Consider the following 27,284-nt stretch of genomic DNA (forward strand, 5'->3'; position numbering starts at 1 on the left):
TTTGCTTTTTATAAAATTGATTATTTTGACAGGGTCACGAAGACAATATGAAGCTCAGATGACGTTTGGATGCTTCTCTGTGGATAATGCAATAAATAAAAATGGCTCGTTCATTTACATGTTCTTTCAGCGTTAAAACAAAACCAGCACCCTTGCCATGCGCCATCCGTACAGAATCCAACACAAATTTTCCATTGTAAAAACTTAATTGACTTGAGCGATTACCTTCACCTCTGGTGTGGCTTTCGAAAGAGCGACAAAAAGCAATTCTTCAATACTTTCTTCATGAACATACCGCACACACAGTAGCAGCTGTGTTGGCTAACTTCAGACTTCTGCTGGACTTGATCATCACTATTTTCAACAATTTGTCCGCAGATGGTTTCATTAGATAAGAGAATTTGATCACCATGCTTTTTTCCGTGTACTAATTCTGAAATGACAATTTAACAGCTGCAGATAAGACGACATCTTTGCCAAACGTGAAAGCTTTTGCGGATTTGGCTATCAAATAACTGGCTTCAAGTATTATTCAAGTGCAAGTAAAATTTATTCACAGCGAAATATTTGTCTGAAAAGTACTTTTATGCTTTGCAGAAGACTTCACAAGTCTTTTAAAATGTTCCTTTGATTTGTAGGAATACATTGCATGCTTGGCATTAAAATGTAGTTTTAATTTGGAGGGTTTCATGCTCTCCGCAGCCAAAGTTTCATTACAATTGAACCCGTACTGCAAAAATTTTTTATCATATTTTCTTTTTGACTTGAAGCTTTTTTTGTGTGCTTTTGATGTTTCCACGCGAGTCTAAATCTAGCCTTTGATCCATAATGAAATGAACACTTATTGCTTTAATCTAAATCTGAAAGCGGGAATGAATGCAACAATTCGTTCCTCGCAACAAAATTACACGTCACCAGGTCTGACAGCAACAGTAGCCAGTGTAATGCGTACTAAATCTTTAAGAGCACTTTAACCACACTTCAACGACGCAGCAGAAATAAGATGACAAAACCGGTCTAAAAAACGATTTACTACGCACGTATATCAATTAAAGTGACAATGACGTAACAACGCATTATGTTTCGCGACCCACAGTTTCAGACGCACTGCTCTAATGTGATGTCATCTTGCAACTTTCTTTGTCGAAAGTGATCACTTTTTTATACCACAGATTAGTCTATCCCGAATCTTTTAGTAGGCCAAAATCACAGTTTGTGCTTGATTCTTTAATTCTGATTATAGAGCTAACCTTCAGCTTGATTTTTAACCCTTACCAGGAACTAAGGAGAGGAATGATTCTTTTCTGGTAACATCCAGCTTTTTTCAACACCAAACCAGTATGCGGTCAAGACCATGGAGAGACTTTTTACAGGTTTGGGCACCGAAGTTTTTGCACCCGCATCAAGAAAGGGACTACGAATCAAGAAGAGCTTTCAGCAGACATGCTAGGTCAAAAACCTGTTTTTTTGTAAATATTTAATCGAATAGTATAGCTTCTAATTGGTTAGTGGAATTGCTGTTTTAAATCTCAAGTTTTCGTGTTCAGTAACAACGAAGGGCCTTCGCCATTCAGAAAGATTGGAACAAAATCTTATTACCGGGCAATTTCGACCCCGCCAAAGATACGGATACAGCCGTCGTTACCCAGCGTGGAAGAACCCCAGTAAGGTACCTTTATCTAGGCTACTACAAATCAGTCACTGTTCTCTGGCTTAATTATCACCGAATATTTTGTAAAGACAACAGCAAGATGTTTCTTTACGTCATGCAGCTTGGCTCAATTGTTATTGAGCTGAATGTAATTAATTACATTTCTCATGTAAATGTAATTGAAGCATTTTTATTTTGTGTGATTGTCATTTGATAAAATTTTTACCTAATTACAATTTCAATTACATTGTTATTGAGACCTGACAAGCACATCATAAAATAATTAAGCCTATTTACATAGGTGTGCTATGCGTGCCTCGTTTACTAGATAATAATTCAGCCATGCTAAACTGTTTCCCATACTTCAGCAGCAACAGAAAACTTAGTAAATTACAATATAGTCTAAATCTGTGGTTCTCAAAGTTTTTATTCGATTCCTCCCCCCAAAAAGATCACAAAAAATAATTGCCAAATTATTTTACACTACCTGAATATTGTCCCTGGATGACGTCTTTTGAGGAATAAAATACTCCACAGTCTACTTCTATATTTGAGTATTGCTTTCGCACTACTGAAAATTAAACGTGAAATATCTGTAATAGTGTTACGGCTTTCCATATGATACCGTTGTACCGTTCAACTTAAGCATTTCCAGTAGGATGGTATGGAGTACAGCTGCTCCTTGCTATACCAAGGCCATGCAGATAGGATTGTAGTTCTATTGACAAAAATGATGAACCTCGATCTGAATGAATATAGTTATGTAACCCTACATCAAACTTTCGACAACAGTTGATGAGTGCATGTTCGGACATGGTATTGCAAATGGAATCCTCGAGTACTCGTCAATATTTGGAGTATGTACTTGTTTTTACCTTTAGAATTTAGATGGTAGAGGTCCCTTGAAATCGATATTAACACGTTCCATAGGCTTTGATGAGGTTCATTTGAGGCATTTTATAAAAGTGGGGTTTACATTCTCGACAGACACGGCAGTTCAAGCACGCTTGACGAACTTCTTCAGTGGAAAAAGGCAGGTTCTTTGTTCGAATGAAGTGCAGTAATCTTCTCGGAACGCTTGTATTGTCTTGTGCTGCTTTTTGTTCTTATTTTACGTATACAAGTTTACTACAATACTACTAGCAAAAAAAAACTTGGCACTGCAAATAATTTACAGATGTTGAGATAATATATGAAAATGGTACGGACACAACAAGTTCATTGGGTAACTTAGTGCTTCAACTGTACTATACTCAAACTGAGCTTATAGCGCAACAAACGCAATCTCTCAAAGCCAGTACCGAAAATGCAGTAGAAGCGCATGCAACTACATTTTGATAATAAAACAGCCAAGTCTAACAAAACAATTGACGAAAACTTACATATTGCCAAAAAGTCGGAAAGCTAATTTGTACCGTTGCAAACATTTTTGTTCCGCTAAAAATATTCAGTAACGATTTAATTTATTGCAACGAGCAAAAATAGGAAAATTCAAATGATTATTGCACGAGTGTATGGGCTTGGAACAATGTCAATCAGCGCCTGTGTAATTTGGTGGTGACTTCTACAATTTTTGAACACAAATTAATGTCTGTTTCCTAAGCATATGTAAAACATTTCACTAATCAATGTTTCCTTTCTGCTATATCTGCTGAACCAAACTGTTGCTAACAACTACAATTGCAGTATAATAGTATATGATATGTGAACTCGACGTGATACGTACAGTAACTCCAATCGGAGTAAGTTATATTGCTGTTGTTTTTGGCGAATACTGCCTGTGGTTAGCCTACATATAAATGTTAATTAATTTAACTAAACTCCAAGTCGTTGTTCAAAAGTATTTATCAATTGAGTTCATATGAGTTTGTAATGAGGTAAAATTGTGTTTATGTGAGCTAAGTATGACCATAATTGCTATTTGTACGATTTAAAAAGTGTCTGCATTTTTATTCGTTTTCGGTTATTTAAATAAACTATCTGGTTACGAAATTTAGTTTATCACGTGCTTCGAACAAGCGTGAAGAAGTTCAAATAGTTGCAAATATTGTCCATTTCTAATGAAAGCATCCCAGAGCACTTTGTATACACTCTATCAGGAGTTATGACTAACTGCCATGTGTCAACAGTTAGCAGGATCGAGAAGAAACCAGATGAGATCTACAAACATGGAAGGAAAAGAATGCTTTGCTTCTGGTCGAAAAGGTCATTTTAAAGGTGATGCTCAATGCCCGGCTGAAAGTAAAACTTGCAGATGGAATGTCGATCTAGGGCCTTTTCAACACTGAAAAGGTCCGCATTCGGACCGCGGTCCGCCAGTTGAGTAGCCCTGATCTAGGCCAATCGATCAGCGATCACCTGAACATGGCAGAAAGGCAAGAAGAGATAGACCAAGGACACATGCTGTGGAAGAAGAAGAAATCCATCGAACATTTAGCATAAAGTCAAGTAGATAAAAGGGATTTCTGACTTTATCTATTGGGGGGAGTCAAAATGGACATGTTAGCTGACTCCGGATCATCATGCAATCTGCTAAACAGTGATGCATGGGAATGGTTGAAGAAGTCAAAGGTGAAGATAAATCAAGAAGACACCAGGGTCTAAAAAGAAGCTGCTTGGCTATGGGAATGACAAGCCACTGCCAATAAGACTGTACCAGTTTCTTTAAGTTCAAGAGCGACATTAAAAGGTGGAATAAATGGAATTGTGTCCACATCACCTGCAGAGTTTTCTTGAAACAAGTTTTCTTATTCTGCAATCAATAAGAATTATTTCATGTCAGCATAGGAGCTACATTGCAATAACGGTGCGTTGTGAAGTTATTGTGAGAAGCTTCAGGCATAATTGTCGACTGGAACATCTAACCATGGTAATGGCATTCATATCAGTGTAGGAGCTACATTGCAACAAGGAACTTGAGGAAGCGCACAAGGCCGATGTAATATTGGAGGAAATACGACTTCAGGAATAAAAGTGGCAAGTTCAGTTTTATTCAATTACTTCAATACCCTCAACCTAGTGGTGCAGCATGCGTTAAAAGGCCAGGAAGAAGTTTCTCGCACTATAAGCTGTGTTCGTTCAATTGTGAAGCACTACCATAAGTATGCGAAGCACACAAAAAGGTTGAAGGACCATCTTTTACAAAATTGCCAAACCAACAGGAAATTGATGATGGATGTCACAACCAGATGGAATTTTACTTTGAATTAAGTCTCAAGAAAAATTACATTATTTCACTTCATGTTTTGTTTTTAGATGAAGAGAACCTTGACGAATTTTGTGTTCTTTGTTCTAAAACAACATCACGAAGCACTGCATGGGTAAATAGTTTTCGCCTTAAGTTGTTCAATGTAATGTCATAACATTAAGGCTTCCATTACAGCCATATAAAACTGTTTTGCTCATTTATCTTTCACTATGCATGTGATCAATGCTGCCGATGAATCCTGCTCTGCTGAACCTGGAGAAAACCAACAGTTTCTTTGCAAACATTGCACAAATTAATTCATGTAATAAAATTGTTTCCAGTTCTTAACCTGTTTGTGGTACAAATATAAAAGTCAGGCAAGCATTCACTGTAAATGATTTATTAAATTGAAGGGATATCAAGGAAGGGGTGGAAGAAAGTACTTTTAAATGATTTCTTCACTACAAAGACGTTCTTCTGTAAATGTTTCTTTAACTCATGCAGTCAGGAGACTTCCCAATCCTAGGAGTAACGTGAAATGGTCTGCATCAAAAATCCGAACATGCAGTAATGATGTATGGTCAAACCACTTCATTTTTATGTCCTTCAATTGCTTACTAGGCAAATCACTATGTACCTGTACAGTACAAGTAAGACAATGGTGTAATTAACATGTGACGAGACAAAAGTAATTGGTAGCAGGCATTTTATCAAAAACACCACAAATAAGTATATCAAGTACTTGCATAATGTATTTGTGGTTTTGCATAACTCAACATTCCTGTGGCACTCAATTTAACTTCGTGTGTAATTTGTGGGGCTTAATTTCTGCAATATAGGTAATGTATGATAATTTACTGCACAACGCGAACTAAGTGACACAGGATTTAATTAAAAAACATGATCTATTTCATTTCAAACCAGCCTTTTAGACATGACCTTTTTATTGTCGATCAGACATTTGGTAAAAAAAAAGCTGTGACCTTTCCAGTCGTAGGCTACATAGCCTCACCCATGACCTCTGTAATCTCGACCCAGGCTTCATTTTGTACGAGCCATGACCTTTCCAATCTCGACCCAGGCTTCAATTTATACGAGCCAAGACCTCTGTAATCTCGACCCAGGCTTCTGAATTTCAAGCCTGGCTTGCAAGTCATAAATGGATCACTTTCCCGCCTCCCTTGAATCGCATGCGGCAATGGACAAATATGTTTGATTCGGTGCGTTTACTTGGGTATGCGCACAAAGTCACCAAGTTTCAATGAGCAATCTTTAAAACTAAAGACATAATCACACAGTGAAAGTACGATTGGGGTCAATTTGACCCCATGGTAGACGGAGGGTTAAAATCAGAAATCTAGTAACATTCGTGCTAGCTGTAACTCGGTTAAAGAACAGATTTAATTTAAAGTGGTTTTAATCAAACAGAAGTTATTTACATCATCACCAATCCTTATGGAAACTTACTTAGCCTCCTAGCTTTAAACAGGAGAATGGAGTTTATCTATTTGAATAAGGTTCTGATTCAGCAGTCAAAAAATGTGATATTGTGGGTTGGGTCTACGGCGAACAAAAGGTTCTACCATGCTTGTCACGGAGAAAACTTTTATCGAAGAGCTTACAGATTTGTCAGAGCAAAACAACAGGTGACTACATTAGTGCACTACACAAACAGAAACCACACGGAACGTGGCTTCAACACTTCCTTTAACTTTAAGAAAATGGTCGAAGTGAGCAACCTTCCAAACATATAAAAAATGGTTTCGGCAAACAGCCCAGCAAGGCACAAGTCATGAGCAGGAAATGTCCAAAATCTTTCGAAAAGATACACGGTAGATGGTAAAATTTCAAAAAAATCATCCAGATTATGCCATGATGATTACAAATTCCGTATGAATTTTCACTAACTCTTTTGGGACTTGCATGATTTAGTGTTGTACTTCTTTTGCGCAACTCGTAGCTACACATACTTACAACAGGGCAGAAAATGACTGTGAAAAGGTGGGATTCTATATTTAAGCGAAAACTATTTGGAAACTCACCTTTAAGGGTGCTGGAACAATATTTTACACCCTATGTGGGCCCACAACAACAAAAGTGTCGCAAAAACAATCTTTTATCCCCACTTGACCGAATACAGCGTGCTTTAAACCAAAATGATCTGTAATAACTTGTTTGAAATATCTTGTATCCCGAGATAAAGCTGCAGACTTCAACCCACTTTCCCAGTCAGGCTGTCGTTTTCCCTCTCGTATGATATCAAGTGCAATAATATCGCTCCCCATCAAGCAAGACCTAATTCCACTTTAGACAGAAATATACACAATCAATTTTGTGTTCGTTCAATTTTTGAGTGTCCATTTATATTATTGAGTACCCAGTAGGGATGTGCCACGAAGAAGAGTATTCGGGTTCGTGCGAACCCGAATATCATGAAGGTCGACACGAACGAATCCCGAATCTATTCGTATTGGAACCAAACAATAGAATTTCCTCCAAAAGTTGTTAAGTCTTGCTTCTAAAATGACGAAATCGATAAACAAATCGCTTTCTTACGAAAAATAGTGTTTAAAAAACGATCGAAAAAGCAAAATCGTTAGGAAAAAGACCTTCATTGTAAGTACTGTACTGCTGACTCTAGTTTAGCTTTGTCGGGGAACTAGATCATCGTTTTTTACGAAAGTCAGTATATTTACAAGTAATATTGTATTCGGGTTCGTCATCGTTGGTATTCGTGTTCGCCCGAATCTTCCACACAGGCGATATTCGGCGAATCTATTCGGGTTTAGGTTCGTATCGGCCCATCCCTAGTACCCAGCACATGCAGAAAAGTTTGAATGTCAAAAAATAATTCCTAATTGAAAAGGAAGCATAAAAATACTCCATTCAATTCCGATACGTGTGGCTATAAAACGCGAGTCATCAAGAAAAATCTCGTGCCAAATTCTTTCTTGGTACTGATTGGCATGACTTCGCGTTGAGTAGAAAACTTTCAAGGTTACAAACTCACCGGGCATTCAAAGTTTGTGGTCCCATAAACCAGCAAGGTCACAATGCCCAACATAGTACACAAAGCAAACTATTTGCATACTGCAAATGCATGCTAACGTGATTTGCACCTGGGGCTAATTAATGGGCAAGTAGACAAATGGATGGATAGCCTGGGCACATCGGATGTTTTCATCAAGACAAACAAACCAGCTCCTATAATATGTAAATGGTAAAATATTTTTCAAGATTCTGAATTATATATACACTGCATCTTCTGTCTTTAAAAATGGGAGCTCGGAGTGGGCAACATCGAGTTATTCAGATTGAAAATCAGTGTTTTTCCAGCCATGGTCATTGTTGTAGTTTCTGACATATCCGAGCTCAGCACATCACACAGCTTACCTAGAAATCGGTGTTAGTTCATATGTGCTTACAATTGGTGTTTGCAACATCAGCATAGATTTAAGAAGTTAAAAATAAACTAGGCATAGTTTAAGTGAAATGCCAGCAAGATGGAAGGTATGATATTCTAAGTCTGCTACAGTTGAGTAGCCTATTTCGTTTCATGTCATTTTTCCCTGCCTCAGTCAAACTGAATACTTCCAAAGTCATTATCAGGATATTTGCAAGGTCTTACGAACAGCAACGAAACAAGGTAAAATTTAAAAAAAATCGCAACTTAATATTTATTAGGCTTAATTGACAATGGGTGACATGAAGTGGTGTCTTTTTAGTGAATACTCCAGATGACATTGATTTCAAAAAGTGTAGATAAGGGAAATCGTTGCAAAGACGTTATTTTACAACCCATGTGGGCCTAAGAGTCGCCTAAGCCTACTGAACTGCTTTATAACAGAACATTGACAAGACAGCATCAAGCACATGCTCAAAAGTAACACGTAACAAAGCAGAATCAAATGCTTCCATAGCATTGCTTCAACGTGGCAGACTAATACAAAAACGGACACTGTAATCCAGATTGATCACGTGGAAGTCCATACCATGTCATACAGTCATGCAATAGATTAGAACAAATTTGCACACCTTTGAGAAGTGTTTATCACCACCAAACCAAATAAATCTTCAAAGGGCTCAATTTGCGATTAAATTCCCGTGGTAAGGTTGGCTACACTGGAGTCCTTCAAATTAAACCTGTTGTAAGTTCCCGCGGACATTCTTCTAGATTCTAGAATGTTGCCTGAAGTATCCATTCTACACCGGTTAACGCTCTGTGGCGCTTCTTATCCGTAGCCGACGATTTCGTGACGAGAATCAGCACAACACATAAGTAGCCTCTTTCAGTAATGTCACCATTGCCAATTGGTTGTTAGCGCTGAGGTTTGGTCAATTCTGATACTTGTTTTTGCCTTCTCAACTAGCTTGGTAAAAGCTGCCTTTGTAACATTTGTCTTCTTGAAGTTAACAGGTTATCGCAATTACTTGGTTTAACAGTGTTTTCTTGTATTATTCCTGAACAACATTTTAAATTATTTGGAAATCTCTGATTCATGGTTGTCACCAGGCCTATTATCGAAAATGTTTCTGGCTGGAACAAAATAAGGGATAATTTAACTTGTGATGTGGTTCATAAAAAGAGTGTTTAGTTTTTCGACCGGACATGTCCGTTGTTAAAAATAACCAGCCCATTGATAACTTGTAATTCAGGCTACCGACCTGTTCCCAGTCATGTTTTAGCGAGCAGTAACCGTGGTCATCGCAGTTACACTACAACCACAACGTAACCTTCAGTTTTGAACTTTTATGTGTGAGAGAGTTTTCAATTCATTTAGGTTGTTGTTGCCTCAAGCATACTGAAAATGATGTCCCTGAACTTTCATTGGACAGGAAGCTCTCTAAGATAGTACAGTCAAGAAAGCAGGTGACTTGTTACAAAAATCAAACAACCTAGAGTCCTAGACCTTACCAAACTGCAAATTCTCCCTCCTTCATTGGAATTACCCGCAGCTGGCGCAGCATGTTGTTGTTATCACACTCCTCTGCGGTTGGGTAGTTAAGATTACGCTGCGGTCCGGAAGTACAATTTAGCACGACACCGCTAACTGGACAATTTACCAGTTCATTGTCTGTGGTACCAGACACGAACCCGCATCGGTGGTGTCCTTAAAGACCTACAGCGCTAGTTCCCTAGGAAAGCTTACAAATATCTTTTGCAAAAGAAGAGTGTCAGGCTATAACTTGTATTCTTCTTCGTTTAAAAAGGACGGAATTGATAGATTGCTTGCTTTAGAAATTGCAATAGAAATAGAAAAATTTGCAAAATTGTGTAGTCGATAACTAATGACGAATCGGGTGTAAGTACAAAGATATTTTGCATACAACTACGAAGTTGGCGTGAAACCTGAACAACATATAAAGTTCACTAATGCTGTATGACTTCTTCGTTGGATGAATACCGGCAATTTCTAATTTAGTACTGACAAAGATATTCAGGCCAACAAAAACGTCCATTCTCTCCTAAACCTGTTTTCCTCACCCTTGTACAAACTCCAATGCAATGAGCATTTGGACAAACCAAAATCACTTCACCCTGTTGCACATTTTCCTTTATCCACAGCAATATTGTTGTGTTCAACAGGCAGGATATCGTAAGATGCAAATGAACTGGAATTGCTAAGGCAGTGCTTTTCAACATTTTTGAGAACCATCCGCACATTTTTTTCGCAAAAATTTCATCCGCACTTTAAACCAACCGAAAATTATTACACAAAAGAAAATGAAGAGACTTAACACTTTTTCATTCAAATGAAGAGACTTAACAACTTTTATCAATGACTCGGTTGCTGCTGAATGTTTCTGGCAATTTCAGACCAGTTAGGCACAACTTCTTGCTCCAAAGCTCCCCGCATTAGGTCATCAAGCGTCTCATCATGAAGACAATTCCTTTTCTTCGTTTTGATGTCAACCAGTGCACTAAAGCCCTTTTTCGGCCAAATAAGTTGTGGGGTTTTGTACAAGAACTATCCAGAACTCCTATCCAAAATGCAGCGTGTTTTCCGCGATTGAAAAAGGCTTGCTGGCAGAAATCGGTATTGAGAGTATGACCCAAAGATCCCGGAGGCTCCTGTTCAAGCTAAGCTCAAGTCCACAGTCCGTCTGCAAAAAAGCTTCAGTGAATTATCCAGTGCTAATTACAGTGCGCCAGCCCTGGTAGTGTATGTAGATTAATACTTCAATGTACGTTATTATTTTGGGAATACAACCCAGACAAGAGGTAAGAAAGTAAGTAGGCTAGATAAATTCGGCCAGATATGTATTTTTTCACAACTAACGAGGTCTTCACGTAAAATTTAACAACTTTCAAAACCTTTTCTCAATCTGCTTAACCAGCCTTGCAAACCTATGCTGCCACCCACTGCCAGCATTAGGCTAAGGCTAGGCCTACCTCACCTTGGAGTAAATTTGTCCACTTCACTTCACACGCATATTTCTGAGTTAAGAAGAAAAAATTAAGCCGTGCAGCTATTAAAAATCAATGAACCTACCACATGTTATTAAAATTAGGCTAAGGCTAGGCCAGAGTAAATTTGTCCACTTCACACGCAAACTGCTACCTACCACATGTAACTTAAAAATCACTTGTCAAGGTTTGACATTCACAAAGGCTCAAAAACATTACCAAAAGAGCTGTAAGAAAATCTGTAAGTATTTGCAACCTTGCTAGCCTAGCCTGCAGCTTGTTCTACGTAGTGCAGATCAACATCAATCCTGCAATTGAAAAGTCGAGAACAAATTTTACCAATTGTTTTATTGTGACAGAACAATGAACCAAATTAACAATGCTTGGTTGTGACAAAAGCACAAGTCCCACAGAACAATACTTCATTAAGATAGATATAAATACTATAGCTTGTGTGTGCATTAGAACAACAAGATAGATTCTGCAAGAAAAAAATCACAATGAATAAGTTTGTTTGAATAATTCCAAGTCAGAAAAAATCCGCACCGCGTTTGTCATCCGCACTGCAATTTTTTTCAACCGCACAAGTGCGTACCGTCCCACAGGTTGAAAAGCACTGTGCTAAGGTATAGAATCCTACTGCAGAATAAGACAAATGTTTAATTATGTTAGTTAGAGAAACTTGAGCTAACACGAAAAACAAACACTTCCAGCAACGATATAAAGAACTTTATGTCGTTGCTTCCAGAACAACAATGTAAGAAAAACCCCATTTCGTCTATGCCCAGCGGTCTCACTTGAAATCTAGGTTTTTTTTTTCGGTTTTATTTTTTTAAACCGGCAAAAGTTTAGTAAATATTCTTGTAGCCTAGCCTACTTGTTTCTGTTCCTTTGGAAATTTATTTAAAATTTTAAAGAGTAACTGAAACTGCTTAGCCTATTTAAAACCTGGAGTGGTCAGGTGAAATATATATAATTTTAATTGAAATGGCATCAGGTGTACCTAGTTCAAAAAAATGAAATATGTTCAACAGTTCCGTGCGGAGTGGCTGCAACGAAAAGAATTTAAAGATTGGTCGATTGGTCTGTAATGAAATGGTTTTTTATCGTTCCTTAGCCTGTAAGGGCGACCAAATCACTACAATGTTTGTTTATAGAAATGCTTATTGTACTCGATGATAAATGAGCCTCAAGGTCGTTGTTCTGCTTTTCTTAATCTTAGACTTAATTGTTCACCTTGTTGAATTGGTTGCACAAGATTGACCACTGTATATTCTGATTATATTGAAGCTTCTTTGAACGAACACATTTTGATAAAACATTGGGATAGCTACATAGTAAAGTCGACCACTTTCTAGGGTTGACTTAGTAGACTGTAACCAGTGTTGCCACTCAAAAAAGAAATTTTGGCAGTTTTGTGGCACTTTATAACTGTTTGTCCAACAAATCACTGCTACATTTGGCGGGAAAAAAACAATCCACTATCTCTAGGATCGTCAGCGATTCTCCGTCTTTTCCAAACACCACATCTTTTCCTGAATCTAATCGACATGTAAAGGAAAAGATAAATACTAACAACAGCTCCACTGCCATGCAAGAATCTTACCATTTTCACCATGGCTGACAATGAAAAGAACACAGAAGTCAGTGTGTTGGTCATTTTTTAAGAAGCATTTTATGGTTTTCCGCATTTCCTGTGTAACATGTTAATGATTATTTGAATATTGTAAACAGTGAAGCAATGTTAGAAGGAAATCATAGAATTCTGATCCACTAATACTTACTTCAGCTGACAAGTTTGGTTCCTCTCTCACTGCACAGCCAAGACCTTCAAAGAGTTGTTTCAACTTGTGTAAATTGGGTTCAATTTGGCTTAAACTGGCTTTTGCGGGCCAAGTGGGAAATGTCGTGTTGAACAGAAACAAAACACGTGCTTTGGGTTTTTGAACTATTTGATAGATCTGCGAATCAATTCAAACACCAAATTGCACTTCAAGGCAAAATACAATGAAAAACCGTTTTCACAAAAAAAGAAAAACGCCGGTTATACGACAAAAATTTAAGCATAAAATGACACCTTCTGGGTGACATCGTTCCATAGAATCCTTAATTTAAATACCTATCACCAAGATGGGGTTTTACAACACAACATTTTTTGTTTTAAAATCAAATTACATTTTCATCGTTCAAATGCTTCTTATAATCACTTTGTGAAGCTTGATGGACCACGACCTGGTTTCCGTTGAGCTCATAATCATCTACAAATGCTTTTGGTTCTGTGAGGAAAACGCCGTTTTTATTTTTTGGTCTAGAATCTAGATTACTCTTTTATTTATAGCAAACAAACACAGTAAGTAGAATGCTGAAGAAAGATTAAAGTGTACTTTCAGTTTCTTATGTTTCTTTATTAACTTGTATTGATGCGAACCTGCAGTTGAAGTTTCCAATGAAGTGAGACAAATATTTCCATTGCACAGAATCACTCCAGTTATTTGATCGAGAATTTCGAAATCAAACGATCGTTCTTTTTCCAACATTTTTGAAAGATCAACTTATGAGCAAAATATTTAGACAAACCAACTGAGGCAAGCTCATGGACAATCTCCAAGCAAGAAGGTGATTCAATTGCAAGCAGGTTTCCAAGTGCAGATATAAAAATAGTAGTGCTCCTGTAAACAACGACCTTGATGTTACAACTGTCTGCATCGCTCATGTAGTAAAGATTATTTCTTATTCCAAACTTTTCCAAGTCTTCTTTAATATATTCGTCAAGTTTAGAAACAATAGCAGATTTGCTTTGTTCAGCTGGAAACTTGATCTTAACTTGTTTGTCAAACTCTTCATAGAGAGCCACATTTCCAGCAACATAACAGTTACGAGAAAGAATATCCGCTACGTGATAGCCTATGACAACCAGTTTTGCTTTGGCCATGACAAGTTTAAAATGTGCATGTTTTGGCCTTAAACTCTCTTTCACACGATAATTACGTGAGTTATTTTTATAAGCCTCTGTTACTGTGTTACCGTCCTTTTTCTAGTGCTGGTTCGAAGGGACCTGCAGTTAACTATCGGATTATATTTCATAAAAACGGTAAAAAGTGGGCACGTCTACACAACAGTACAGGCATCGGTAGAATGACACGTTCGGCAACGGGCGACACTATCAGTGCCGAAGGCAGAAAACACGTAATACTTTTCCCCACTAAAACTTTTCAAGCGTCAACCACTGGACTTTTCTCAAGAAAAAAATAGTAAATTTAAATTTCTGATGAAAGTCACTTTACTTCACAAAAAAAGCATTCCTAACCATCGACCTTTGTCCCATGTAATTCAAGATCTGCCACTTAATTGTTGGATTCTCCGATTCATTACAAACCATATTGCACTAGAACAGCATTCGTTTAGTGTTGAAGCCAGATCGCTTGCTGATTACATCTTTCCTGCAGATGATATTTTTAAGTTTAATTGTATCATGAGATAATGTCATGGTTTGCAGGTTTATTGCAGACCAGTGAAGATTGCAAACAGGCTTTTCTCAGTCCAGCAATCTCAATCTATAATATAATAATTGTTGAGAAAATAGAAACACAAGTGAGCAGCCATAACTATTTGCTATTATTTAAACATTAAGTTCTTTTTTAGAAATTTGCACCTCCAAAATGACATAGCTTCAAACGACAAGGAATACGTCCTGACTAGACACGTTACCCACTAGAATCCAGTCGTTACCATTGTTAATATTTCTGTTTACTCAGTCATTTCCACATCAGACTTGTCTGGCAAGTAGCAGGTTGGCAAAGTTATGGTGACAGCTTTTTCAAACTTGAACTTTGTGAAAAATTTAGGGCTGGAGTGAGCTTGATGTAAGCACATGGGGAGCATTTTTGTTCCAACATTCGGGTTACAATCGCAGTCATGTTTTAAGTCAAAATCTTTTTACGAGATAAGTTACCAAGAGTATTTGCAGCACCAGGCATTACAAGCAGAGTTGGATCAATTACATTATTTCAGTTCAATTACAATTACTTCCTTACATGTTTCAATTACATTACAATTACTCCGTGCTAAAAATATCAAATTACAATTATAATTACTGTTAAACATGTAATTTATTAATCATAAATTCAACTTCGGGAGAGAGGTGCTCTTTGAAAACCGTAGCGACGTTATTAGCAACAATCACAAACTATTCATGTTTCATTCATGATACGAAGAATACCCTTTAATTAAAAAAAAACTCGAACGTTTTCGAATATTTCAACTATTCCTAATCATGATTACTGAAAAATACAAACACAGAAAAATGTTTTAAGCCACTGTTAACAACCAAAAGTTTGAGCGACTGGCAACGGCTAACAACGAATAGGCTACAAGACAGGCAATGAAATGTAATCAAACGAATACACAAAGCTGATAGCGGTAAGGCGACAGCGATAAGGAACAAGGATGATAGCGATAAGGTGTGTAAAATTAAAATAAATGCAAAAGGAAAGAAGCTCCTGATAACTACAAATTACAAAAATTTGGTTCGCATTTACATTTTCACTTTCTCAGAAACTGTTGGATTGCATTTGATGAACATTAGGGTGCGAAAAGTTTCTGACCCCAGTAAATTTCTTCTTGCCGTATAAAAGTTACCCGCAATTGAAAATATTCTTTCTGACGGGGCTGATGTTGCTGTTAATCCCAAATAATCCTTGGCTGAAGTAGCAAGCGTTGGAAGTTCTTCTGACTTCTTCTTCCAATACATTAGTGGGTCTTCATCGAAATGCATGGTTTCTACCCCCAAATAGCTGTCGACTTCACTTATTGAATTTCTTGGTCTTTTCTTTTTTAAGCCTTCCGCCATGAAGTTTAATAGCTTTGGCTTTTTTGCAGGATTTTCATCCTCTGTCCTACAACTCTCTTCGTCATTCTTGTCAAGTCTACTTGCCACATGAGTTTTTAGCAAACGTATTGCTTCTTCTTTTTCAACGTCATCTTCAATCCAGCTGTTTTTAAATCGTGGATCAAGAAGAGATGCAAGTCTATTGTCCGGAGAATTTGTGTATGGCAACAGCCTTTTAGAAACAGAGTCTTTAAGATTAGCTGCCAATTTCTGGCAATAGTGGAGATTTGAGTGTTTTAGTTGTTCCATTGCTTTCAGTAAGCCAAGCACTACCGGACAAATGCAAGAGGATGTTACAATATTTTCTCCTTCAACTTGCTGCATTGCTTCCTTGAATGGCAGCAGCACACTCACGAGCTCACTCAATGCCAAATAATCTTGATTTGTTATTTTCTCCCGTGACTGGATCAAGGTGAGAGCCGCGTTAACTTTTTCGTGATCCTTTAAGACACTTTGCAACATAACAAGCTGCGAATTCCATCTTGTCACATTCTGTGCTCTTAACGTTATTTTTTTACGTTGCAAATAAGAGGTAGCATTTACAGATTTTCTTACTGAATTTACAATTTTGGCCACCTTTCCCAGCTGCTTCCCAACGTAAGACTTAGCAAACTCCGAATTTTGCAGACAATCCTTAATACAAAGTTGTTGTGTATGAGCAAAACAGCTTACTCTTACTGGTAAGTAAGCGAGAAGAGCATGTAAATCAGCACCCTCCTCGATCATTTCTTGTTCAGGATCAGGAGTCAACTGTTTCTCATTGTCCTCATTGATTTCTTCACCAATTTTATGCAGTGTGAACTCTGGAAGGGAAACCCGAAATGCTTTTATCATGGAGGAAGCATTGTCTGACAACCTTTTTTACTTTTGTTGTAAGTCTAAACTTTTCCATTACGTTGTCATAAGCCTCAGCAATGTTTTCAGCTGTATGCCGCCCTAAAAATGAGTCCACTGCCAGGACAAAGCTGCGTAGCTTCCATTCTGCATCAACAAAATTAAGCACATAACACACCAGGTCTCAATAACAATGTAATTGAAATTGTAATTAGGCAAAAACTTTATCAAATTACAATTACACAAAATAAAAATGCTTCATATACAATTACAATTACATGAAAAATGTAATTAATTACATTCAGCTCAATTACAAATTACAATTGATCCAACTCTGATTACAAGTATAACTCGCCTACCTCATCATCATCATAGATAAGTAGGGCAACCAGAAGTCAATATGGTCAATTGTTTTAACCTGCTCAGAATGCTATCAAACAAGCACAAAACAAATTTCAGCTTTGTACGACGTGTGGTATAGAAGTTATTAGGTCAAATGAAGTCAAAATGTTACGTTAGGTCAAAATGTATCAAACTTGTAATTTTGTAATATTATTCTTCCGTTTTCCTCTTTTGTTGTACCGCAAACAATTCCAGTGCTCCAAATTATACTTAAAAGTTAGAACCAAAGCCACAAAGAGAGGGAAGGCCTTTCAGCGCGTCTGGTGACGTCACGATTTGAAGGCATTGCATTTGAAACTGCAAGTTGTCAATGTTAATACGCAGAAACGAAAAAAAGTCAACACTAGAAAAGCGTTTTGTCAATTTTAAATGCAGCTTTAGATTAGAAAGTTGCTGTAGACAGTGTAGAGACTATCAGTATAGCGTTTTTCAAAATAAGGTCAAAATTTAAACTTTTTAGGTAAAAAACTGGTTGCCTTATAGATAAGAGTGAACGTAAAGAACATGTTTTCCTTCATGGCACACCTTCAGACAACAACTCGTGCAGGACGTGGGATCTCTTCTTCATCACGTCCACGTTGTACCTGGTCGAGTCAACGTGCTTCCCGTTCAAGATCGGGTTCACGAATCGATTGCTAAATTCCTGGAAGAAATTCGAACTTTTATCTGAACACACTAAAACTTTTAAAAGTAATAAATGGATATCTAAGAATTAAACTTTTCAACAAGCGACCTATTACTCACTGCCTTGCTTCCAAGCATTCAATGTCGAAAACGTTTCGGTGCCATAGATTTTTATCTTCAGTGTTTTGAAACGTTGCCTAAAAGTCGTGCGTGCACTTTCCAAGTTGGTTCGTGGCTCAGAATATAGAACTCGGCTCACATTGGCAGGACAAATCGGACAGAAGTTTAATTGCTTTCAACGACATTGTCGGTCGCATGCGAAAAAATCGAATTAAACTCGGATTAACTACTGTATGTCACCTAAGCCTTGTGTTATTGGGTTCTTATCCCACCGTTCCTGCAGCAATGTAGAAGCAAAGCAAAAACAAACTTTATTACAATGATTGCACCAGTGCATTGCTACTTGCGATGCAAACTACAAGTCCTTTTGGGGTTAAACACGTGCGTTGCGTGCATGCACTTAACCTTTGTCCTACTGCATAATTTTACACCGCTAAAAGGCGGTATGGGTACAATTGTATCCACATACATTTTATATTGAAATTCCCAAATTAGTTATACCTTTTGTACGGTGTGCCGTATTTAATGGTCCGAATGTTTAAATACTGTGCTCTACAGAAGAATCACACGTGTTGTTAGGCCACGTAGACATTGAACAACGTTATATGATATGTTATCTTTGTGACCTCGATTATACTCAGAAAATCAGCTCATGCCCCTGTCCTCAACTCCCATAAATTTCCGCTGATAATGCATGGCATTTCACCGATTCGAAATTTAGCATAGATTCTTTAGCATTTATTGGCATCCTTATTGTTGCTGGTGTAAGCAGAAATAACAAAGATAATCTGGAAGATATGTGGAAATTAGATGCTTGGCCTCTTGTACGTGCAGCTATGTTTCGAGATCGCTTCAAGATGACGCTCAAATTTATTAGATTTGACAACGATAAAGCTGAACCAATACGAGATATTTGGCTCATGCTGAATAAAAATTTGGAGAGAGCCTACAAACCACATGAATGTATCACCATAGATGAACAATTTTTTCCATATCGAGGACATACTAAATTTACACAGTATATAATTATATACCATCAAAACCGGCTAAATATGGCATCAAGGATTACTGCACGCTCCTCGTGTTTAAATCTCCTACTTTTGCAGAACTTTCGTCGCCTTCGAGCTGCCGGAGTGTCTTTCTTCAATACAGCCTGGACTTGTTCCGCCTGAAGACCAGCTTAGCGTTTCGTTGCTGGAGAACCCACTTCCAAACCAACGCCTAAAGCTGCGCAAGCCCTAGCTATCCCACTGCCAAGGCCATTATTACGGCATATCACAGCCAGGTGAGCACGCCCAGCCATAGTTATCTGAAAATGTCGACCTTTTCGTAAAGTCTTTGCCAGTGTAGCGTTAACACTTTCAACCTTATTTGTATTTCTGCCAAGACGTATTCTTGACAGAATTGTTTTGTTGAAATATTTTGCTATTGCCCGCTTGCAAGTTAGTTTCGCGTGCTCGTCAAGCACAAGTCGCACCGTGCGGCTGTCCCAAGTTACTGGCTTTTCTCTACCGCGACAGACAAAGGACAACCGCTTGCAGTCGCTATGGTCACCTTGTAGGCAGCCTAACATGGCGTCAGCTGCGCCGAGAAGTTTTGCGGCCATTTCATCAATGTTATTTCCGTATTTTAATATGCAGACTTTATATTCGGCGAAAAGACTGCTTTGGCACTCCAATGCAAACTTTTTTTGGGATCGCGCCGCTACGGTTCTGTTCGTGTCTTGCCGGAAAAAGCGTGCCCAGTTTTAGTTGTTTCATGCGCCGACCAAGTGAACGAAATGTGTGCACACAGCACACCTGCCGGGTGACCTGCTCTTTTTGGCTATTTTCAATTTGCTTTGAAAAACCTTCGAAGAACTTGGAATCGTTGTCGGTCGTTAAAACGTCGACATCGATCGCCTCCCGCTGCAGGTCCCTTGCCAGTTGTTCACCCAAGGTACGTTCCATGTTTCCTGTAACACGTATACGACATTCGTATAAGTAAAGGTACAGTAGCTGTTGATGAAAGCTTTCAGACCGGAAAATGTTGCAGTTATTTGTGATTGAGAAGTAAGTAACTCACATTAAACTTAAATTAAATTGCTAACCTGGCGGAACCCCTATAGGGAATTGGTCATCTGACCTCACATCAGTCGATTTTCTTCTAGCTCTCTCCTTTGTTTTCGTGCCAATTGCAATAATGCTCTTTTTTGGTGTCACATTTTCCGCCATAACACATACAACCTGTGTTGCGGGTTGGGTTGGTTGCTTAGGAGCTGCCGCAAGACCCACGTTAAATCTATATGAAGATGACGTAAAACTGATGTACCATAAACAAAGTAGGTTTTACTTACTAAAACGGTAAGGTGTGATGGTTAGTTCAATTTCAATAGGAAGAAAAGCACCAGCTCACAGGATGCTAATAAAATGTTTGATAGATTTTAGTGTCATAACAGTTTGTTTTTCTTACTGTGAATCAGCTTCCACCGACACTTTTGCCTTTAAAGGAAGTCCAACGCGCAAGTTCCGCTCCTTCAGACTAATACGCCTGTCTCTCATGTCGTCTTCGTTGCACTTCGAGACCAAGTCTGAAGTTTTCTTGCAGTACCGTGACAGCCGCTTCAAATTTGGTGAAGGAAGATCAAGGCAGCTTAAAAAGGCTTGCGCGGATTGCTGGATTAGACCGCTAAGCATGATTCCACAGGCCAACTGAAGGTTTACTTTGCTATTGCTTTGCCACATACTACGATTTTCCTGCCCAGAGACTTTATCAAAAGTGGAGAAACTTTGACTAACAAAGTCACAACAAAGGCATTTAAATTTAACAATCGAACCACAACCACGAATTTCTTCCCAGTCCCCTTAGAATTTTGCTTCACAAAAAGGCGACTGACAATTGTGTCCGTTGCAGATGTCTGAAAGAATCTCTTCCAAACGTGCGCAACTCAATATTCGATTTCCAACGAAGCTCTCTGTTCCTTCGTTTGCATCCGCCAACTGCTCTATCAGACTTTCCTCCTTGACTAGAGGTCGTAGAAGATGGTGACCCAAAATGTCACCCGTGTTAGGATGTTTCAGCGAGATCATCTCTGAATCTAGCATTTTGGATATTTCTTTAGTTTAAACGCACTTAAACGTTATAAAAAAAACAGTAGTTTTAAAACAGTAGTTTAACAGTAGTAAAACAGATTTTCAGTAGTTTTAAAACGGCAACCCGGCGATTGTTACGAAGGTCGCATCCAAGACGTCACAAAAGGAAAAGTATCAATGGTTCCGGTCCAGTGCGCATGTGACCTTAATCTGTGGAGGTTTGCTGTTGTTATGGCGTGTGCGCAGTGTAGGTTCAGGCTAAAGTTACGTTTTGTGTTGGTTCAAAGTTAAGGCTTTTTGGCTGATTTTTTGGAGAAATGTAAGGGAAAAAGTTGTTAAAAAGTTGAAGCATTTGGTGCGAGAATTCCAGATACGAGAATTTTCTCAAAATACCGCATTAAGTCCTTTTGACCTACATCTCGGCGGATGCAAAAACTCAGCAAGGTGACCGGGCTTGTTTAGAAGCAAATTCAAATTGGAAAATTGTACTTTGCATTGTTTTAGATAGGGCTTCGAATAGGCCTACAGCCCCTTAAGGGTGTAAAAACAACTCGATCCTCTATCTCGGTAGTGTGTAAAGATTTTGTGCCGAAATTTACTCTGCATAATCTAATAACACAAAGATGTAGAGATGTCAGGAAATCTCAGGTCCCTCAGGTTTCTAGAAAAAAGACTGCCTTAATGTAAAATTGGAAAGGATACAATTGTACCCATGCAGTAGGACAAAGGTTAAGGATGTGACCTACACAATAATTGACTATTCTAGAATAGTTTATTCCCGATCTAGAATAGCGTAATCTAAGAACATGCAGTAGCCTGGTCCTTTGTCACGCCATGAAAAAAAATTTTGGCATGGAAGGTAAGAACGATTTTAGAGTATATCTGTGGCGCTGAGCTCGAAAATGCCATTAGTTTATGCAAATTGGCTCTAATTTTTTAGATACAGTATTAGCGAATTTCGATATTTTTGGTAACTTTTAAATTTGAAGCTAGGTTGCATTTTATCTTAAGGAATAGCCTATATTAAATGTTGTTGTAAGTCTATCTGCACTAACCGCAAGAATGAGCAAAAGCTAAAGACACAATCATATTAGTTAAATGAAGAAGCGCTGCATAAATCTATTTTTTTCATATATTCAACACAAAAAATGCCCCATTGATTCGTATTTTCATCAGATTCTCCTAACATATTACAATTTGTGAGACTAAGCATCCCATACCACAATAAAACTTGCTTGAAGTGAACAATAACTAGCAGTAATTTGGTAACAAGAAAGACGACAATTTGTAAAAACAGACGAAATTAACAAGCAATCAATTTTTTTCATTTACCACGGAGTATACAAAGCAAAACACTACGAAGAAATATATCCTTCTTAGGATGTGCATAAGTGCAGTTCTTTGCACTCTAATTGTTTACTTAAATTAGCTTGAAGTCATCTGCAAGAAAGACCTCTTGTAGGACTTTCGCCTGTAGTCTTGTTGTGGACAGCTTCGCATTAGGCACCAGCAGTAATCTGCCATCATGTGAGTATCCCATCTACCTTGACATCTTTCTTCCATTAATTTGATATCTTGGTGAAACCTTTCACCTTGTTCCTCACTCACATTTCCGAGGTTTTCAAGGAAGCGATACAAGTGACTGAATAGAGTGAACTTTTATGCTCATCCTTGATCCAAGACCTTGAAAGTTCGTAAGCATCACTTCTACGAGATCCACATAGTTGCTTGCTTTTGTGTTTCCAAGAAATCCTTTTACAACTGCAACGAAAGAGTGCCAGGCTGCCGTCTCAACTTCAGTCATATGTGATGGAAAAACTTGATCTTTAATTAATTTTCGTATTTGTGGCCCATCAAAAATTCCTGCTTTCAGCTTTTCAATACTAAGACCAGGAAATACTTTGCAAAGGTAATCAAAACAACCACCATCTTTATCTAATGCCTTGAAAAATTGTTTCATCAAACCCAATTTGATGTGCAATGGAGGTAAAATGATGCCATCACGACTGACCAAAGGTTCATTTACAATGTTTTTATCTCCGTGCACAAGCTGTTAACGTATGGGCCACTCCTATTTAATCCAGTGTTGATCAGAGGCCCGATATCCCAATAACAAATAAAGCAGGGATACTTGTTGTAGCCACCTTGTTATCCTAAGAGAAAGTTGACCATTTTCAAATCAACGCATATCTCCCAGTTATGCTCAGTATAAGAAAGTTTCTTCAGGACCGTTTTCACACGTTGGTAGTGTTCCTTTAAAACGACTGAGTGGCCAATTGGAACACAGGCAAACTTATTTCCGTTGTGAAGTAGCACACATTTTAAATTTTTTTTGGAGCTTTCAATGAATAACCTCCATTCTTCTGGTTCATATTCAAGTAGACCCATAGATGAAAGAAGTCCTTCGATGTTATTACAGTACACAAAATTATCTTCTTGAGAGAAAAATTGCATTAACATTTCTTCTCTATCCCGGTAAAACGTTATTTTTGTTGCCGAATAAAGAATGTAATGATCACGGAGGCGAGAAGCCAGCACTTCAGACGCTTCTTTAGATAAACCTAAATCACGAACTAGGTCGTTTAGCTGATCTTGAGTAAGGCGTCGGTTTACTCTGCATTTGTGAAGATGTTGAGGAGTCGGTGTCACTGCAGTTGCTAAAGCTGCTACTATTGCCATCTTCATCTTTCACTACATCCAACATCGCAGCTTCATCCGAAATAAGATCTGGCAGGGACGTAAAAACTGGAACAGGAATTTCAGGACAGTGTGCAACTGGCCGTTTTTCAGTTGTTTTTCGTAATTCCCCGACATTCATTTACAGTATTCCTATGAACGATGCTTTGTCAAAAGATGTTTTTAAATCTCCATTATACTTTAGAAAGTTCACACACTCGAAACGTAAATATGTCATGCCACAAAGCGCCAACAACTGCACGATTAAGCCTAATAGCAAAGTAAAATCCGGCCTTCTCATTCGTTTATACATTATTTACATATATCAGTAGCCTCATATTAGTGGTATATTATATCAGTACATTTCGTTACGATACGTTGAATATAAATAGAGTTCGAAAATAAATAAATAGGCCAACGTTAGGTGTTTTCCTCTAAAATACTAATAATTTGATTTCAATCACAATTTTGAAAACATATCGATCGGTTTGCACAAGTTAGTTGCAAGTGTTAGTGTGTAGATATCTTGTTACGCCAGTAGCGTTTATTTAAGTTTTGCGTTTAATTATGTCCATGCCTATATAGCCTTGTTTAACTTAAATAGGCCCAGTTGTGCTGTATCATATTATATATTAATGCACCGGTTGTACAGCTAAACGGTTCTGTTTTTTAACGTTGCAACTTTCATTTGTATCGGTGTTAGACCTTAGATCGGTGACCTCAAGTTTGCTCTCCCTGCGACGATTTACTGGATGACTTGATGCAACCCGGACAGAGAAGTTGTGAAAACACTTGCATTTATATTTGCTGTCACACAACGTGCGTCTTTACACAGACAGCAACACGCAGCCAATTCATTTTACTACAATCTACCAGCAGTTTCCTCTCATACCAAACTTCAGTTTCTTCATTGGTATGCCCAGTGGCAGTTCACAATCACTGCAGTCATGAGCTTAAGGCTATAAGCGAACTTACTCACCTGCCCATAGCGATTCCAAATATTGGAAGGCTTTTCGATGAATATCAGTTGGAAAAGTTGTTCAATGCCATTCAACGTGGCTCAAACATAAGCCTAAAGAGCATGGGCATTATTACTTAAACATTTACAGATTTTGATGAAAAGCAGAGATCTAGTTACCCGGCGAATCTAAAATAATGTCAGCATGTTTGGAAACAAAGTTAATTTTTATCGATTATTTTTCAGGTTACAAGCAGTACTAGACAACTCTTGGTTGAAATATTATCTGAAACTTTTTGCAAAAGCAAATTACCGTCACTTGTTTCACTTAGCCCCAACAACTTGTATCTATACAGAATGAGCTTAAATAGTCGGCATTGTCTTTCTATGCAACAACTGTTAGGGTTTCTTTGACGTACATATAGAATCGTTCTGAGTAAGCCTGACAAAAACATTCGGCTCGTAAATTTCCACAAATGCAACAGATTTTGTCAGATTCTGCCAAATGGTTTCCTTTTAGGCTGGTGATGTAGTCTCGCATTCTATGCCATTCATCATTGCAAACACATTCTTCACTTTTGCCTTTACGACAAAAACCACACGGTGAATCTTCCCCAATGAAGTCAATTTTACATTGATGTTCTCTCATAACCTCATAGAGATTGCTGATTTGAATGAGATTCATTGAGATTTATGTACACTTCTTCATTTAGTTAATCTCATTGTGTCTTTAGCTTTTGCTCATTCTTGTGGTTTTAGTGCAGATAGACTTGCTACAACATTTAATGTAGACTGTTCCTTAAAATAAAATGCAACCTAGCTGCAAATTTAACACTAGAACGGCCGGCGGTCATTTTGGAATCATCAGCAGGAATGCTCATACTGAGTGTCAAGCGGAAGACGGCTTTCAGAAATATTTTACGGCCGTTAGCGGTCATCAACAAAAACTATCTTCTCTGAACCTTTTTTCCAGCTGTTTCAAGCAAAATCTTGTTTTAGAGTCACCAAATATGCCAAACAAGCCAGACAAATTTGGCATAAAGATCTGACTGGCGGTTGATGTGGAATCGAAGATCCTAAATGCTATTCCATATCTGGGCAAAGACGAGTCGCGTCCACCCACCCCAAGGCTTAGTGATAACTGATAACGTTGTCATGAATCTCATACAACAATTTATGGGTAAAGGCAGAAATGTTACAACCGACAATTTTTTCATTTCGTTTTTACTTCCCAAAGAGCTGAAAAACAAAACCAGCATTGTTGCAATTATGATGAACAAGGTTAGACGTGAGCAGTCTGCATCTGCAAAATCCTTACCTGACTGTGTGTCAGTGTAAGCCTAAGAAAAGCGTTTGTATTCTTTATTCCCTGCAATAGTCTGTTCAACGTGGCGCATCTCACTAAAACAAACCGAAGATAGTTGAGTTTTATAACAAGAGCAAATGTGGTGTTGACATTGCTGATCAAATGGCCAGGCAGTATTCAGTCAAAGCAGGCACACGTCGGTGGCCCGTTGCTGTTTTATATAACTTCTGGATTTTGTGCTAAATGTGACTGCTTGTTAGATATTCATATGAAATGTTTGTATATTGAGAATTTATGTACAAAATGGTTGAAAGTGACTGTTCTCGATGCAAAACATATGCGTTTGAAAGCACCAGCAAACATTGGTTTTGAATTTTATAACTAGGCTACAAAAGCTTTTTTCCATGGTCTTGGTAGCATGCAATGCTAAGTGCCATTCACACTTGTTGACTCAGGTCGGCAAAGTGATGGCGGTATGTTCTTGGCATCAAATATAGCAAAACTGTTTGAAAACAAAATGCTGGGTATGCTAGTAACCTCGCTGCTTCCCAACTCATCCACAACTGTACCCTACGTTTTAACTCTACGAAACTAAGTTCACTGACATGCTACCAGCACGCCGACTAGTAGCCAACAAAGAGAAAATGTAAAACATGTCCACCAAAAACAGACGGAATTCCACTATAATAATCTGCATATCGTAAAGGCATGTAGTAACCGAGAAGGGTTAAAAATTCAAAAGGCAACGAAGATTCCAACCTAACGTGTTTAGTGCCTACTGACAAAGCAAATTGTAAAAATCCTGCCAAGCGACTGGTCATGATTAGGTCGGATGCGCGGAAATACATGTCGAGGTTATTTTGCACGTCCATAACGCCTCATTTGCTTCCACCTTTATTTTCCAAACTACCAAACCAAAGGGGAAAGTGTTTTGCCGTCCTAAGTACAACACCCAAAACAAACCGAATACATTGACGGCAAAACAGAAGAATTGTTTAACCTCGGCTTCTCCTATCGCAGTTGAAACAACACTGATTTCAACGCAAATAGTTCCCAACATCGTTTTCAAAAAACGCACACTGGCGTCATAATTAACACGACGTTCTCAAAGGTAACTTGTCCACAAGGTATAAAAACTTTTTTGTAAAATAATAAGGT

General features: G+C 38.1%; 2 protein-coding genes across 2 annotated transcripts; both read right to left on the reverse strand.

Moving 5' to 3' along the window:
• Positions 1 to 12,672: 12,672 nt before the first annotated feature.
• Positions 12,673 to 14,179, reverse strand: LOC143465202 (uncharacterized). The gene is made up of 6 exons (XM_076963392.1): positions 13,942 to 14,179; positions 13,676 to 13,798; positions 13,423 to 13,523; positions 13,032 to 13,208; positions 12,854 to 12,941; positions 12,673 to 12,788 (listed from the first exon to the last, which is right to left on the reverse strand). The coding sequence occupies exons 1-6, from the start codon at positions 14,177 to 14,179 to the stop codon at positions 12,673 to 12,675; spliced, it is 843 nt and encodes a 280-aa protein (XP_076819507.1).
• A 1,602-nt stretch (positions 14,180 to 15,781) lies between these two features.
• LOC143465204 (zinc finger BED domain-containing protein 4-like) lies at positions 15,782 to 16,969 on the reverse strand. The gene has a single exon (XM_076963394.1). The coding sequence runs from the start codon at positions 16,967 to 16,969 to the stop codon at positions 15,782 to 15,784; it is 1,188 nt and encodes a 395-aa protein (XP_076819509.1).
• Between the last annotated feature and the right edge of the window lie 10,315 nt (positions 16,970 to 27,284).

This window comes from Clavelina lepadiformis, chromosome 7 (genome assembly GCF_947623445.1).
Source record: "Clavelina lepadiformis chromosome 7, kaClaLepa1.1, whole genome shotgun sequence".
NCBI classification, from domain to species: Eukaryota; Metazoa; Chordata; class Ascidiacea; order Aplousobranchia; family Clavelinidae; genus Clavelina; species Clavelina lepadiformis.